The sequence below is a fragment of the Doryrhamphus excisus genome, chromosome 5 (assembly GCF_030265055.1).
Source record: "Doryrhamphus excisus isolate RoL2022-K1 chromosome 5, RoL_Dexc_1.0, whole genome shotgun sequence".
NCBI classification, from domain to species: domain Eukaryota; kingdom Metazoa; phylum Chordata; class Actinopteri; order Syngnathiformes; family Syngnathidae; genus Doryrhamphus; species Doryrhamphus excisus.
Window position 1 is genome coordinate 10,399,071 of NC_080470.1, and position 15,702 is coordinate 10,414,772.

General features: G+C 39.4%; 1 protein-coding gene across 2 annotated transcripts; it reads left to right on the forward strand.

Moving 5' to 3' along the window:
- Window positions 1-10,834: 10,834 nt before the first annotated feature.
- Window positions 10,835-14,674, forward strand: rxfp3.2b (relaxin family peptide receptor 3.2b). 2 transcript variants are annotated; one of them, XM_058073314.1, is made up of 2 exons: window positions 10,835-11,825; window positions 11,919-14,674. In XM_058073314.1, exons 1-2 carry the CDS (start codon window positions 11,004-11,006, stop codon window positions 12,204-12,206), a joined length of 1,110 nt encoding a protein of 369 aa, XP_057929297.1. In that variant the 5' UTR covers window positions 10,835-11,003; the 3' UTR covers window positions 12,207-14,674. The 2 variants fall into 2 exon arrangements, with proteins under 2 accessions (XP_057929297.1, XP_057929296.1); XM_058073313.1 differs by having other exon boundaries at window positions 10,835-14,674.
- The last annotated feature ends 1,028 nt before the right edge of the window (window positions 14,675-15,702 follow it).

Here is a 15,702-nt window from a genome sequence, read left to right on the forward strand (position 1 = left end):
CTGTACTACAATGCAGTTGTGTACTATGCTGACATGTTATCACATATTTGTAAATCGATAAATTACATCAATAATTTTTTATTTCATTTATGACTGACCATCGGGATACTTTGTTTCTGTCAGTGCTGGAAATGGGCTTTTATACTGGCAAGATTTTCATCAATTGCTCATTGACTGGAAACGTGTCCTCATAGATTATACTGCAGTATAATCTATAGTGGATTGTCAGACTACTTGTGTTACAACGAAATCAATCCCCACAAATGGGAGTTTTTTTGTTTGTTTGGTTTTTACTTTTTAATCAGATAGAAAGTGTTTTGACCATCAGTGCCTTAATACATTGCTTTGATTAAAAAAAATCTCTGGGGAGCCTTTCCACAGAGATGAGCTGCGTCCAGGTCACTTGGGCCATCAGAAGAAAAGCCCCATCTTTGTTTTTTTTAATCTACAAATGGGACTTAATCCAAGAAAACCTCTAAACTCAAGACCTCTCAAAAGCACCCCCAATGTCATTCAGCAAAGAAGGAGATTAAAGAAACCTCAGTGTTGAACCATTCTAAAATATCTGTTGCCTTGTCTTGTTTATTGGCTTGCTGGTGCCTTCGAGTAAAACATAAATAGTTTTTGCACACACGCCAATTCAATTTCCAGGATTTGGGCTGCTTGGAGTGTAATTATCAGCTCATTTTATAATTGGGAGAGATCGCCTCATTAGTCTTGTGCGGGTATTAACTGCTTCCTCATTTGTCTGCTGTTTGGATGCCACTTATCAGCTTTGCTCTAAACTCTGTAAGCTGTCCAATGCAGGAAATGAATTTGTGAATTCTTCCAAACTGCAGTAACATTTATATAGGATTTGTAACGATCAAGAAGTTCATCCATTTCTCTCATTACTGCGTCAGTGCTTGAGTATTGAAGAATGATGTTTATGTTTATGGTTTGCACATTATCTTACATGAGTTTTAGCAAGTATTGTATTATAGTGTATCTTTACAAAGAATAATACTATAGAAAATAAACTTGGATATACTGTACCTCAGAGTGTTTTGCGTGTAGAGCGGTATAGTCGGAAAAACAGTTGTGATATTACAAAATTACATAGAGATCCATACAGGAGAGCTTCTAAGTAACTTCACCTACATGTTCATGCACTAAAGTTCGTCAAAAGAGCATATTCGGGTAGATGTGAATCAACAGTTCTATCATCCTCAATTAGTTACCTCAATATTTGACATATTTAAAGAGATAGAAACACAATATCAAACTAGATAACACAATTACACTAGTTACACATGTTGCAAATTGGCAACGCGGGCTGAAATTTGAATAAAAATCTGTTTTATACACGACAAACACAAAGAAGGTTGTCAACACTGTTTACCCCGTTTATTGTTTGCAGTATATTTGTATATGGTTATAGCTTTAAATCACTATAGTCCCTCAAAGTGATGGCGCCCTCTCTGGCACCCTTTCAGGAGTTGAAATGTGAGGATTATACTCCCTTTACCGTATTTCTATGTTAGTTACTTCCTGATGGAGGGTGACATAAAGCATTATGTGCATTTAGACTGCGGCTAAAACGGTCGGCCTGAGGTGGATGTTTCCATTTTGTCTGTAATTATAACACAGGAATGCAAACTCTAGCTATTAATCAATCAGAGATAAATTGGTAACATGATTAATGCACTCTAAATCTAAACCCAAGTACAAAGAAGAAGAGTAAAGCTGGAGAATGAGTTGTTCTTAAGGGAGCATGAAGGAGCCTGAAAGCTACTTGAGTGCTGAAAAGAAAGTCCTCTGCCTTTTACAGGGACTGCTCACAATTCGGGATCCCACTTTAACTTTCATAGACAATCACATTAATCAGTTGACACCGATTTGTATGGAGGATTTTTTTTACATATACAGACATTCTTTCTGAAGTGTTTGGAATGTTGTCTAAAAGCTCACATAATCATGGAGGGAGAAATGAATAAAAAAAGGCTGACAGACCAATGACATCTACAAGTCACTTTAATTATTTCTGCCTCTGATCACAATGTTGCCACTGTCAGCCGGTTAAGACAATGTAACAGAAAAAAGGCCTCATGGGAGCAAGACGTGTCTTAAATCAGCTTTGATGTAGTTGTAAAATGTTTGGATTGGGATTAGTGTTTTGTGGCCTACACACAGGGCTCTACATTAAAAAAAAAAATGACTTGCCCATGGGGAATCCTTAAGGTGAGAACTACTTGCCCTAACTTGCCCCATGTAAAATGAAAAGACTGCCATAATGATATCATCTCATTTGTGTGGCATCACATGAGAATCTCAAATAAGGATGAAATGATCATCATTTCTTGTGTTTTTTTTCCTGAAATCTGGATTGTCAAGAGACTTCTAGGCACTTTGCCTTGATAAATAAAAGTACATTCATGATTGAATAAACATTGTGCTTATTAAATAATAAATGATTGATTTTAAAATTGTCACAGCAATGTGATTCACTCACCTGTGCCATCATTTGATTTGCTGCCGCTAATAAAATACTTGTTTAGGAGGCACCGTTTCATCACTTTTTGGTGTTTTCCTTCAGAAGTTGTTGAAGAATTAGACGATGTTGGCAGGGACGCCATGATAGATGTTTTCCTAGTCAAACTATCGCTAATTGGTTGATAGCGAACAAGAACGGGTGTGGGTAAAACGCGGACTAAATAAACAATTCTGATTGGTCCATTTCAAGATTTGCAAGGATTGGTTTGCAAATTATCACCGGAATTACGGTGTTTTACCAACACCCAACAAGAACCGCTTTTAAAAAAACACTTGGCAGTATGGCATGCTAAAGTGCACTTGCCCGATGGGAATATCACTGATTGGATTTACTTGCCCGAATTTTGTTTTAACTTGCCCCGGGCCATCGGTACATCGTTATTGTCGAGCCCTGACACAGGTTAAAAATTCTAATCATTCAGCTTTCAAGTCAGTTAAATGTTAGTTATTTCAAATAATTGAAGTAGTATTAATGTTTTTAGGGTCAAACTGATGCCATGACAAACTTGCAGACCTGCCAACATGTATACATTTTTGGTACTCGACAGGCATTTTGACCGAGTATGCTTTGTTGTCCCCCAGGTGCCCAGTTTTCAGTTTGAAGTTAAATCTCTGAGCCACGGCGCCATTTAAAAGGTCAAATATAGATGCTGAGTTTACGCGGGTTTCCCCAGAAACATTACAGACCGAACAACAATCTAAATAAAACTGTTCCGAAAATGCGATTTCCCAACAACTCGTCGCCAGTCAGTCGCAGGGCACATATACTCAAACAACCATTCCTACTCAACCTATAAGACAATTTAGAGTTATTTCTATTAGCATCCTCTGTTTCTTCTGTTAATAGTCAAGTCACGAAATGCTAACAAATGTATTTTCATGATTGTTAATTATGGGATGACATTAAGAAGCAAACTGAGATAAGAATAAAATTGATTTCACCTCAGTTTCGCTTGGACGCTGTGTGATAAAACTTGGAAGATTGTGTGGGAGTCTGCCCAAACACACACACACTACACGGTGCAAAATGTTATCATCATGATCATCAATCCTTATGTGGAATAACTGTGTTAGAGGTGTTAGAGGACATATCAGTTTGGTCCCCACTGCCACTGGCAACCAGAAGCAGCAACCAGAAGCTTTAGTAGTCGGATTAAACAAACCAGACCTTAATAATTGAGTGTCATAAATCATTAGTAATCAAAAATACTGTGGATACACAACAGAAGGCTAATTGATGGCAGTCTAAACCGGTTCATGCTGTTAAGGATGAAGGTCATTTTGGATACTTTCCAAAAACTTCATTATGCATATCAAGCACTATTTGAGGCTCCTGTAGGACAAAGCGGTCAAACTATTCGTTCATTCAAGGAGGCAGGCGGCGTGCTGAGCACATTGCCCATCAAGCAGCAGCTATCTGTTCTTTCATTTCTAACTATTCTGTCATTTAGAATTAATGAGCAGTCACCGACCAAATGTCCTTGTCTAACAAGTAGACTTGACTTCGGGGTCACTCATGTCTCATCAGTGATGAAAGAGACGCAAAGTTACAGCTGTGATACAATACATCAGAGATGTCCAAAGTGCGGTCGGAGGTGTGTGGGTGTTTTTGCTGGCCTGTGGCACATTCTAAAAATATATTTAACAAGAAAATTGGGGGAAAAACAACATAAAAGATGAAAAAAACAGAGGAATTTTATAGGGATACTAAAAAGTAAAAATACTAAATAGTGAAAATATTAAGGGAAAGAAGTTGTAAGGTAAAAGTTGAGGATAACATCATAATATACAGTATAACATACAACAAATAAAAAATATCCTCTTCATGTTGATCGTATCAAATATGATATAATAAAATTTAATATAATAAATATTTAATATATGTATATTTATTTATTTATTTATATATTTGATATTTATATATTTATATTCATATATATATATTTAATATAATAAATAATTTCAATAATTTTCCAATCAAAAATTGGAAAGAATGAAAAAAGTTGGAATATTTGGAAAACTAGGTTACATAAAAAGTTAGATTGTTATGAGAATAAACTGAAAATATGTGAATAAATTCATAATTACTAGAAGTACATTTACAAGAAAGCAGTGGAAATAATTTTAAAAAAATGTAAACAGCTGTAACTTTACAAGAATAAAGTCAAAATATTAAGAAATATTTTTGATTCAAATGGTAAACATGTTGCTAAGTTACAAGAATATATTTGTAATATAATAATTAAAAATAATGTAATCTTAGTAGTAGCGAATATTAACAAAAAAAGTCGTAATATCGGGGGTGCTGGAGCCTATCCCAGCTGTCTTCGGGTGAGAGGCAGGGCACACCCTGAACTGGTCGCCAGCCAATCGGAGGGCACATATAGACAAACAACCATTCACACTCACATTCATACCTATGGACAATTTGGAGTCGCCAATTAACCTAGCATGTTTTTGGAATGTGGGAGGAAACCGGAGTACCCAGAGAAAACCCACGCATGCACGGGGAGAACATGCAAACTCCACGCAATTGAACTCGGGTCTCCTAACTGTGAGGCCTGCGTGCTAACCACTCGGCAGCCCTTCTGAGCATATTTATTACAAAATAGACCCTATATGCGCAGCCAACATATGAATCATAACTAATGCAGTCACTCTTCCCACCTGTTATTAATGATAACTGCCAACTTGCACAATAGAAATAAGCAGAACTAGAAACTAAGTCAGGAAAAGTCGAGAATATTCTCTGTATGTGTGTCCCTCTTCTCTATGTCTCTATCTCAACCCAAATGGTTGAGGCAGACAGCTGCCTCACACTGATCAACCTCAGTTCTGTTCAAGGTAGGTGCTTAGAGTGTGCTTTTCCTTAGTTTCGCCTCCAAAGTGCATGCTCAAATAGAGATATTGGCACTAACTCAATAAAACTGACTTGACTCGGTAAAATAGTGTGTGTGACCAGTCTTGAAGCAAATTGTTACTCCATCTGTCTAAACGCTTGACCCACCGATGTGTGTCACCAGTACATTTCTGTATGCCCTAAATGAGTCTGTTCTGCCGTGGTGACACTTGAGGCAACCGAGTCATAAGGCCCCACCCTCCATAATTACACACTTGTCAAGTGAGTGTGTCAAGTAGTCTGATTTGACAGCAAGACAGCGGATTAAAAAACAGACCAGCGGTGACCATCAATTTCCATGACCTGAGTACCACTTCATGATTTTTTTTTCAATATCCACCTTGTTTTCTCATTATTCATACACCAAAAGGAATGCCGACTTAATGTATCATCGTTTTGCTTTATTGCTGGCATAATAACTCACCATACCGTGTTGTTCAGTCTTTGTAGCGTACAATAAGAGAAACAAAATGTAGGTCACACATTGTATCCTCAACATGGACACATCTGGTGCCACCCAGCCTTGTCATAGTGACAATCATTATAGATGAGGGCTTCATCCTAAAGGTGTTGCAGGGAAGTCATCCCTTCGACTGGCCTTTTTAAATAAAGTTGTCTTTCGTTTGGACAGATGCCTTATTAATCTCCGACAGAAAGTCATGGTTTTCCATTTATTGTGTTTAACTGGTTGCAGAACTACGATAACTGACTTTCCGCAAAGTAGCATTCCATATGAATAAATTGACTATTTTCATGGTCAGAGCATGGAACATCTGTTTAGATTTGATTCATACTATTATTATTCCTGCAGATATAAAATAACACCCATATAGTCAACTGTACACTCCTAGTATTCTTTATTTACAACACATTGTTCACCTGTAATGCGCAGGCTATGGAATCGGGATACGGCATTCTCGATAAACTCCTTCTTTCTCTTTTGGGTTTTCCCTTCAGGGGTCGCCACAGCAAAATGTCCTCCATCCAACCCTGTCTCTCTCACACCAACTACCCTCATGTCCTCCTTCACTACATCCGTAAACCTCCTCTTTGGTCTTCCTCCACGCCTCCTACCTGGCAGCTCTAAATGCAGCATCCTTCTACCAATATATTCACTTTCTCTCCTCTGGACATGTCCCAACCATCTCAGTCTGGCCTCTCTGACTTTATCTCCAAGGCCTCTAACATGTAATGTCCCTCTGATGTACTCCTTCCTGATCCTATCCATCCTGGTCACTCCCAATGAGAACCTCAGCATCCTCATCTCTGCTACCTCTGGTTCTGCTTCCTGTCTTTTCCTCAGTGGCACTGTCTCTCGACCAAACAACATGGCTGGTCTCACCACAGTTTTGTATGCCTTTCCTTTCATTTTAGCTTAAACTCTTCTATCACATGCACACACACACAGGATTCCCAATAAGCACAGCAAAAACATAGCATACCAATTTCATAATTCTAAACATCAGAAAGGATTGCAAACAGAACAAAGTGGGAAGAAGGACAACGTAAGAAGCCAAAAACTTACCACTTCCACAAAGAATGGGAGATTTTTTTTTCACTGTCATGTTGGACTCTGTATGTAATGTAATCTAATGTGATGTCTCATCAATGTAACAATACTGAATACTACATACTATAACTTGTCTGTAAATATCTTTTGAGTCCAGAGCCAATCACAATCATCATTTATTCATTAATCCATTTTCAAAACCAGAGTGAGGGAGCAATGTTCGAACCACAATGTATGGAATATTCAAATTCCTGTTACAAGGTGCTTTGCCATTTATTGAAGCAGGTAGAGAAACTCTGCATGCAACATCGTTGAGTGCAACATAATTGAAGTTATGTACGAGCCAGGTGAAACGTCTGCTACAGGCATTTGTGACATTGAACCGTGTCGTACATTTGGAGGTTTGAGAACCTTGCTAAAATGACAAGAAATGAGTCAAAATGGATTAAAGTGTGGCATTTTTTTTACCCCAACAAAACTTACATTGAAGGATTAACATCCAATGTCAGCTGCACAAGGCTGTCATCTCTGTGTGTGCGCTAACCTATAAGCCAAGCTGACAGGTGTACACACAACACAATTTCATAGCAAAAAGTGGAAGATGACATGCAAGGTATAAAAAAAAAAAAAAAAACAAGAACAGTTAAGCGTTTCTTGCTGTGACGTTGTCAGAAGCACAGCAATATGGCTTGACAGAATACCACCTGCTCATGTACAGCTTTTAAGCCTTAGGCGATGAATAATATACAGGAATTTCTCTCTCATGGAGATTAATAATATCTTAGATATCTATCTATCCATCCAAACATCTTACATTCCATGTGTAGAGATTTATAGAGTAAACCGGTGGGAACAAACAACTTCTCCACATACGAGCTTTTCTTCCTGTCACTCCCACACACACACATCAGGAGACCTGCACAGATGCAGCTGTGACACAAGAGACCCACTGGGGAAAAAAGTGTGTCAAAGTGGTTAGCAAGAGGAGGATTTGTGCTGTTAATTTTAAAGGAACTGTATGCAGTTATTTTATTCATGTCAAATGATGCAATTTAATTTGTAATTAAATACAGTAATCCCTCATTTATTACGGTTAGTTAGTTCTAGATCCGATTGTGAGAAGTGAATTTTTGTAGTCAGATCATAGAAAAACCTGTTTACCACCGGTTTTTAACATTATTAGAGCTCTGGCCATGAAATAACACCCCTATAGTAACATTAACATTTCAAATACCCAATGTAGTAGACCAAACCAACAAACAAACAAACAAACTTTTAAGACATATCATGCTTGTGTGTGTGACCACAAATGTTCCCTAGGGGACCTGAAAGAGAAGCGGACAAAAGTGACATTTGGGGTTCAGAGTTGAGTATTAGTTTGTGTGATAATTCAAGTCTGCCATGGAAGTCTGTTGTTCCGGCGATTAAGTCGGATCCTATTGTGTTTCTCTAACTAATGGAGAACACTATGTTGCACACGTCATTCGTCTTTGAATGTGTTTTTTTAAGACCTTATATTTGTATTTTAGTTCATTTGCACATTTTTGTGCAGGATTTTTTTTTTTAATTCAGGGTAAAAAATACATAACATTTGCTTGAATATGCATTTGTTTTTACTAATAGTATACCAGATTCATCCACAAAACTGCTTCATTTATTAATTTGGAAAAACAGTGAAACTTCAAAATTGAAAACATGAAGTGGAGAGCGACAACTGGATAGACATATTTTGTACAGTCTGTTCTTTCAAACCACTTATGATAACATATGCTAGGCAGCTGTGGTATGCTCATATTATTCGGTTTCAAAAATGTAATTTGGAGCAACTTGCATATGCTCCCTTTAAGATAATGGTGATCAGTAAAGCAAAGTCATCAAGCAACAGTCAGGCAGCTGAGAAAGATGATATATATTTTTTGTAATCTACCATTTTTTCCTACATATATTGAAAACGGGATTTTTGAAAAAGATAGATTTTGTTTTTGATTTTGTCTTAATTTTATTTTATTTTTTGAAAGACAGGTCTTTGTATACTGAATGATGATACTGCTGATATGATACCTAGCAGCATCGTTAAACAACTTTTCAAGACTAATTTTCAGACAATGATCAACAATGAATCAGTCAACAGTTGAGCAGAACAAATATATAAATTTTGATTGAAAGTCTTGTTAATGATTTTGCATCATGGCAAGCCTGACAGCCTGACATGGATAGCTTCATGTAGTGTCTCCATTGAGTCACAGAGTCTATCGCACATTCTTGACTTTATTTCTACCTGACCACAGCAACAGTAATGAATTCCAATATCATAACAACTCACAAAGACCTTTACGGTCCGTTCGTCCTTGAAATGACTTTCTTATTCTCATCACACAACCGCAAGATGCATTCAAGGACACGAGAACATCACCCCTTCATTATGTGTGTGGTCAAAATAAACAGAATAATAAGTGATAATGATCATGGTTTAATTTTACTGGAACTTGCATACACGTTACAATGGAATACATCACATAGGAAGAAGCATAGCTTAATTTAATCCTACCCCTCATCTGTTCTTCATTTCCTGTATTTGGCCTTTTTAATACATACATACATACAGTAAAATTTATCATATTTCACACATACAGTAGCTACAAATCCTAATTATCCATTTTGTGTACCGCTTATCCTCACCAGGGTTACGGGGGTGCTGGAGCCTATCCCAGCTGTCTTTGGGCGAGAGGCGGGGTACACCCTGGACTGGTCGCCAGCCAATCACAGGGCACGTATAGATAAACAACCATTCACACTCACATTCATACCTATGGACAATTTGGAGTCACCAATTAACCTAGCATGTTTTTGGAATGTGGGAGGAAACCGGAGTACCTGGAGAAAACCCACGCACACACAAGGAGATCATGCTAAGTCAAAACTCCTAGCTGTGTGGCCTGCGGGCTAACCACCGTCCACCGTGCAGCCTATAATTGATCATGTTTAATTTATTTGAAAACTGTAATAATGTAAATACAGGATATGTTCTATATACAGTATGTTAGCAAGTTAGAGGAGGAGTTATGATGATAATTTTTGTGAAGATCAGTGATGCAGTATCATCAATGTCCAGCAACTAAGCAATGTACTCAATGTACTGTATCTTTTTGGCGTGGAATCTTCTATCAGCTATCAGCTTTCACTGATATTGAAAACATGATGTTGTCTGTGCACAATATACTGCAGCAGCTCTATCTCCCTGTGACCCTGAACAGGATAAGGAAACTTAAAAAAATGGATGTGGATAAATGATAGCATGACAAAAATGGGTTTTGAAAAAGAAAGGTCATCTTAAATAATGTATTCAATTCAATGGGATTCAATGTGGTACTTAGACCGAGAAGTAGCCCTGAGAAAAAAATCTGATAAGTACAGTAATTGTGCAGTGTAGGGTTCTGTAATTCCACATTTGTGTGACAGGTGTACCATTATTTTTCAATAATAGTCAAGAATGAAATAAAGTCTATGTTTGTCTATAATAGCAAAGGATGTGAGTTTTGGTGAGTAATTAAAAAGTAATGTTGAATCAAACTGCTTTCAAATGACAGTAACTAATAGTAGTATTTTGGAAGTAGCTAAAAGGCACACCTACCTAGCAGAGATATGAGCCACCCAAAACATTACACTCCTACACAGCACCCCCCCAAACCCACCACCATTGGTCCTTAATGGACATGCCAGCAGACTTTGACATGGCAGTGGGAATCAGAGCGTAAACACTCTCTCTACAGCTACAGCAGTCGCCCAGCCGGCTGCAAGAGACAAGCATCGTCAGCGCGGCACAGCTCTTTTGCGCGCTCACAGGAAAAGCTCTAAGCGCACAACAAAGCGGCAAGCAGCAGCAGAGAGGCAGGAGGAGAGCGGCGTCATCTTCAACGTAGCGGGAGACGGCATTTACAGCACACATGGGAGACAATCTGACACAAGGAATATGCAGCCTCCCAGAGAACTTCTCTTTTGGCTTATAATTCAGATGTCCAACTTTCCAGTTGTTGAAGATGTGTGATTTCAAGAGGATCCAACATGAATGAGACTGGATTTCAAACTCTGGCTACGGAGCCATGTGACCAACAGATCCAACTAGATTTGGACAACAACGGTGGGAATTGCAGTACGGGTTCCACCGGTAACCTGTCCCTGCACTGCTGGCTACAGCTGCTAACGAGGGAATCTACCACGGAGTTCCAAGGAGACAGCTCCAGCTTGGTGGTGCGTGTGATGATAGCGTGCGTCTACTCTGTGGTGTGTGCGCTCGGGCTGGTGGGGAATGTGCTGGCGCTCTATCTGCTTCACTCGCGCTACAGGCAGAAGCAATCGTCCATCAACTGCTTTGTGATGGGGCTGGCCATTACGGATTTGCAGTTTGTACTGACTTTGCCCTTCTGGGCGGTAGACACGGCTCTGGATTTCCGCTGGCCTTTTGGACGTGTCATGTGCAAAATCATCAGTTCCGTCACCACCATGAACATGTACGCCAGTGTTTTCTTCCTCACGGCAATGAGTGTGGCACGTTATTACTCCATCTCCTCTGCACTGAAGATGCACAGCAGGAAGACGGCAGCAGCCAGAGCCAAGTGGACAAGCCTGGGCATCTGGGCTGTGTCCCTATTGGTCACTTTGCCGCATGCCATCTACTCTACCACCGCCCAAGTGTCGGATGAGGAGCTCTGTTTGGTGCGCTTCCCAGACACGGCCAACTGGGATCCGCAACTTCTTTTAGGCTTGTACCATCTGCAAAAGGTCCTGCTTGGCTTTCTCATCCCGCTGATCATCATCACGGTCTGCTACCTGCTTCTCCTGCGCCTCGTCCTCAGCCGACGCATTTCAGGCGCTGCTGGTCCGGAGGTGGAGCAATGCCGTCAAAGCCGGCGCTCCAAAGTAACCAAATCCATTGTAATCGTGGTTCTGTCCTTCTTTCTGTGCTGGCTTCCCAATCAGGCACTGACGCTGTGGGGGGTGCTCATCAAGTTCGACCTAGTGCCCTTCAGCAAGGCTTTCTACAACACACAAGCCTATGCCTTCCCCCTGACGGTGTGCCTGGCGCACACCAACAGCTGCCTCAACCCTGTGCTCTATTGCCTGATACGTCGTGAGTTCCGTGCAGGTCTCAAGGAGATTGTCCTCCACACTACACCGTCTTTCAGGGGTCTGACTCATCTGCTGCGGCGCAAAGGCAAAGTGGCAGAAGCACCACCTGTCCTGGTGTTGGTCCAGATGGACGTTTGACCTTAAAAGACATTTTGAAGGTGAGGGTGAAGACTATTATAGATTTGCAAAAGGATGCCTTCACCTCAATTCTGCCGAGGCAGCACGTCTTTAATCATATACCTCTTATGTGCAAATAATCACATACTAGATGCAGTGGGATGTGCCCCATTTTCTCCTCAGCTTCGTCTGAGTACTCCTTATATGATCGTTCATCTTCTCCAGCTATTTGTCGATCTGACAAGCATCACTCCTCCGGAATGCAACCATGAATATGTATAAACGTCAATCATAAATGACATTTAGCAGAGTTGACACTTGTCTGGGATGTTAAGTAGTGTAATCTGCTACACAGTGAGTGGACAGAAAAAAGGTAACAAGCTGAAGCTCTCTGGCTGATGAATGGGGGGGCAGTCATGATTAATACATTGTGATGGGAAATGTAGAAAAAACTGTAGAGTCCAATTCTATCCAGGTCAACGGTGTGTGTGACTGACAGGAAGAGAAGCTCTGCCTCACATCAGAAGAAGTTGTTTGGTGTTTCTTGTTGGCTTTTAGGGGCGGCACGGTGTTCTAGTGGTTAGCGCGCTGACCTCACAGCTAAGAGACCTGGGTTCAATTCCACCCTCGGCCATCTCTGTGTGGAGTTTGCATGTTCTCCCCGTGCATGCGTGGGTTTTCTCCGAGTACTCCGGTTTCCTCCCACATTCCAAAAACATGCTAGGTTAAGCGGTGACTCCAAATTGTCCATAGGTATGAATGTGAGTGTGAATGGTTGTTTGTCTATATGTGCCCTGTGATTGGCTGGCGACCAGTCCAGAGTGTACCCCGCCTCTCGCCCGAAGACAGCTGGGATAGGCTCCAGCACCCCCGCGACCCTTGTGAGGAAAACGCGGTAGAAAATGAATGAATGAATGTTGGCTTTTATCAGTGGTGTTCAAACTCTTTCCAGCAACGGCATCGTGAAAAATGAAAGGATGCAAGGGCCACTATATTTTGCAAAGCAACACATGTAGATATGCTAAGTTATATATAAATCTAGAAGAAACTGCATCTCAGCTATACAGGTGAAGGTTTTTGTGTGAGGTTTTTGTGTAGTATGAACTTTCCACATATCTTCTTCCTTATTTGTAAATGTAATTATTTTAATATTCAAACTTTATTCCCAGATTATTTTTAACCTAATTTTACAAAAATTCCAACTTTATTTTCTTTTTGGCATATTATCAAGTTTATTTTTTACTAAAATGACATAATATTACACTTTTGTTCTCGTAAAATTGCAAATTATTTGTTGAAACTTTTCTCATAAACCCTTTGTATTGAGTTGTGGTCGTCTCCTTTTTAATTTATTCCGCCTCTGGGCATGCCCAATTGGCTGTGATTGGTCCCACGCCCAAAGTACTCCCGAACTACAAACCATATAAGGAACTCTGCCCTCTGTGACATCATAAAGGGGCAGTTTTACCACGCCTTTTCAAACAGAGCGTTTTGAGACATCCCGACCTTTTTTCAGGGCTCACTTCCAAAGACACAAACCTCATTATCTGAAACTTTGGCATTGTTTAACATGAGAATACAACATTATAACTACATTTATAGGTCAGAAAAGTGGAAAAAGCATAATAGGTCCCCTTTAATATTTGGACTAGTTTTTGGTATTTCTGCTGTTGCTTTTATTATTTTACAACTATTTCAGTTTTCCTCTTGGAAGTTTTCTTCTCATAATTATGAACATTATAACTCTTTGATTAACCTAATTTTCTGAAAATTATTGTTGTTTGTTTGTTATTGTTTGTTTCTCATATTATTGTGACTTAACGAAAACTAAAAGAAATTTATATTTCAACATTATGCCACTAAAATGACTTTTCCTCATAACATAAAATTACAACTTTTTTTTTATATTGTAACTTTTCTGTCTTAATATTTGGACTTTCTTCTTGTAAAATTGCTGCTATTTGTATTTATTTAGTTAGTTATTGCTGCTGTTGTTTTTTGTTTTTTGTTTAGTTTTCTTCTTAGATTATAATGTCAGAATGTGCCGTCGGTCAATAAACAACCATCCACAAGCTGCAAATAGCTGTTTCGTCAAATTTGGCTTATTTGAGAATATATTGTTGAAAATAAGCATCACATGACTGTACATGTAATAACCAAAGAGTATGACAATTGTTCTGATTATGATGTAAAATGTGCATGTTTTTCAAACCCCTGAGAGAAATTTTGTTCAATATTCATGTGACATGCAAAAACCATTCCATGCATTATATGATGCTAGGTGGTTGTACAAAGTAAATATTCGGGAAATCTAGTACTACTAAGATTTTTCAAACATCATTGTGACAACTATTCAAATGATTGTAACAAGAGAAGACTGGATAAACCAATGGTATATAACTATTATTGTTCCAATGTTACAACTGTGTGGTAATGAGTAGTGACTTGATGCTATTCCTCTTTCATTCGAGGTTTATCAACCTAATCTGACAAGCTCCTGTAAATACTTGAAGTGTGAAATAAAACTTAAGTTATCTATTGGTGTTGAGTTGATAATGAAATCTTCTAGGTCTTTGCAAGTGCAGGCAGGCTAATGTCCAAAAGAAGTTGACAGTTGATAACCACCTTCAGAAGGTCATTAGTCAATATAACAGTCTGTCTCACTGTGTCATCTTACAGGGAACTCTAAACTCATCACACAGCAATTTAACACTCAAAAGGTGGCTAAGAAATACACAATACAAGTACCATTATGAGTTAAATTTGCAAAACTTTGTCATCGCTGCCTATCCCAGCACTCCAATGCAGTGCAACGCCTCCCCTGGGCTTCTCTGGTTCCCTCTGGTGGACAGAGGCAGCATTGCAGCACCTCTGCAAGCATCCATCCATTTTCTAGGCCACTTTCTATGCCACCTCCAAACTCATCAAGTTTTTTCATAGCTCATGATTGATTCCTGTCAAATAATAGTTCCACATTTACACTTTTTAGAGCACAACCAGGGGCCATGCACAGGGGGGGGGGGTATTTCCCGAGCTGACCAGCCAGTGGCATATAGTCTTTAAAAGATGCCCCGGTCAAAATTCAAATCGTAAAATACATAAATAATGCATTCACTGTCAGTCCAGGACCTTATTGGACAGTGTGTGGGTCTGGTCTTTGTTAGTACTCCCTGATCCGAACCCCTGATCTTGAATCAAAATCATGCTATCATCAATATGAGAGTCCACTTTTATATTCACCCTGTTGAGGTCTGTGTTCCACTGAGTGCAATCCTTGCACAGTTCTTTTATTGAATATCAGACAGTGTGGGTTCATGTCTCTTTGCTTTCCACAATGGCAGCTGGAAAATAAAGGAGACAAAGGCCTTGGCAGGCAACATCCCCATCTGATGTGTCATGAAAGATTTTGTTAGCCTTTATTTTGACTGCTTTTGCAAGAAATTTCTGCTTTTCTACAGCTGAGGCTCTTGAGATTCGTTTCCCCAAGGAAAGAATCTGCAGCTTGCACTGTGCTGCA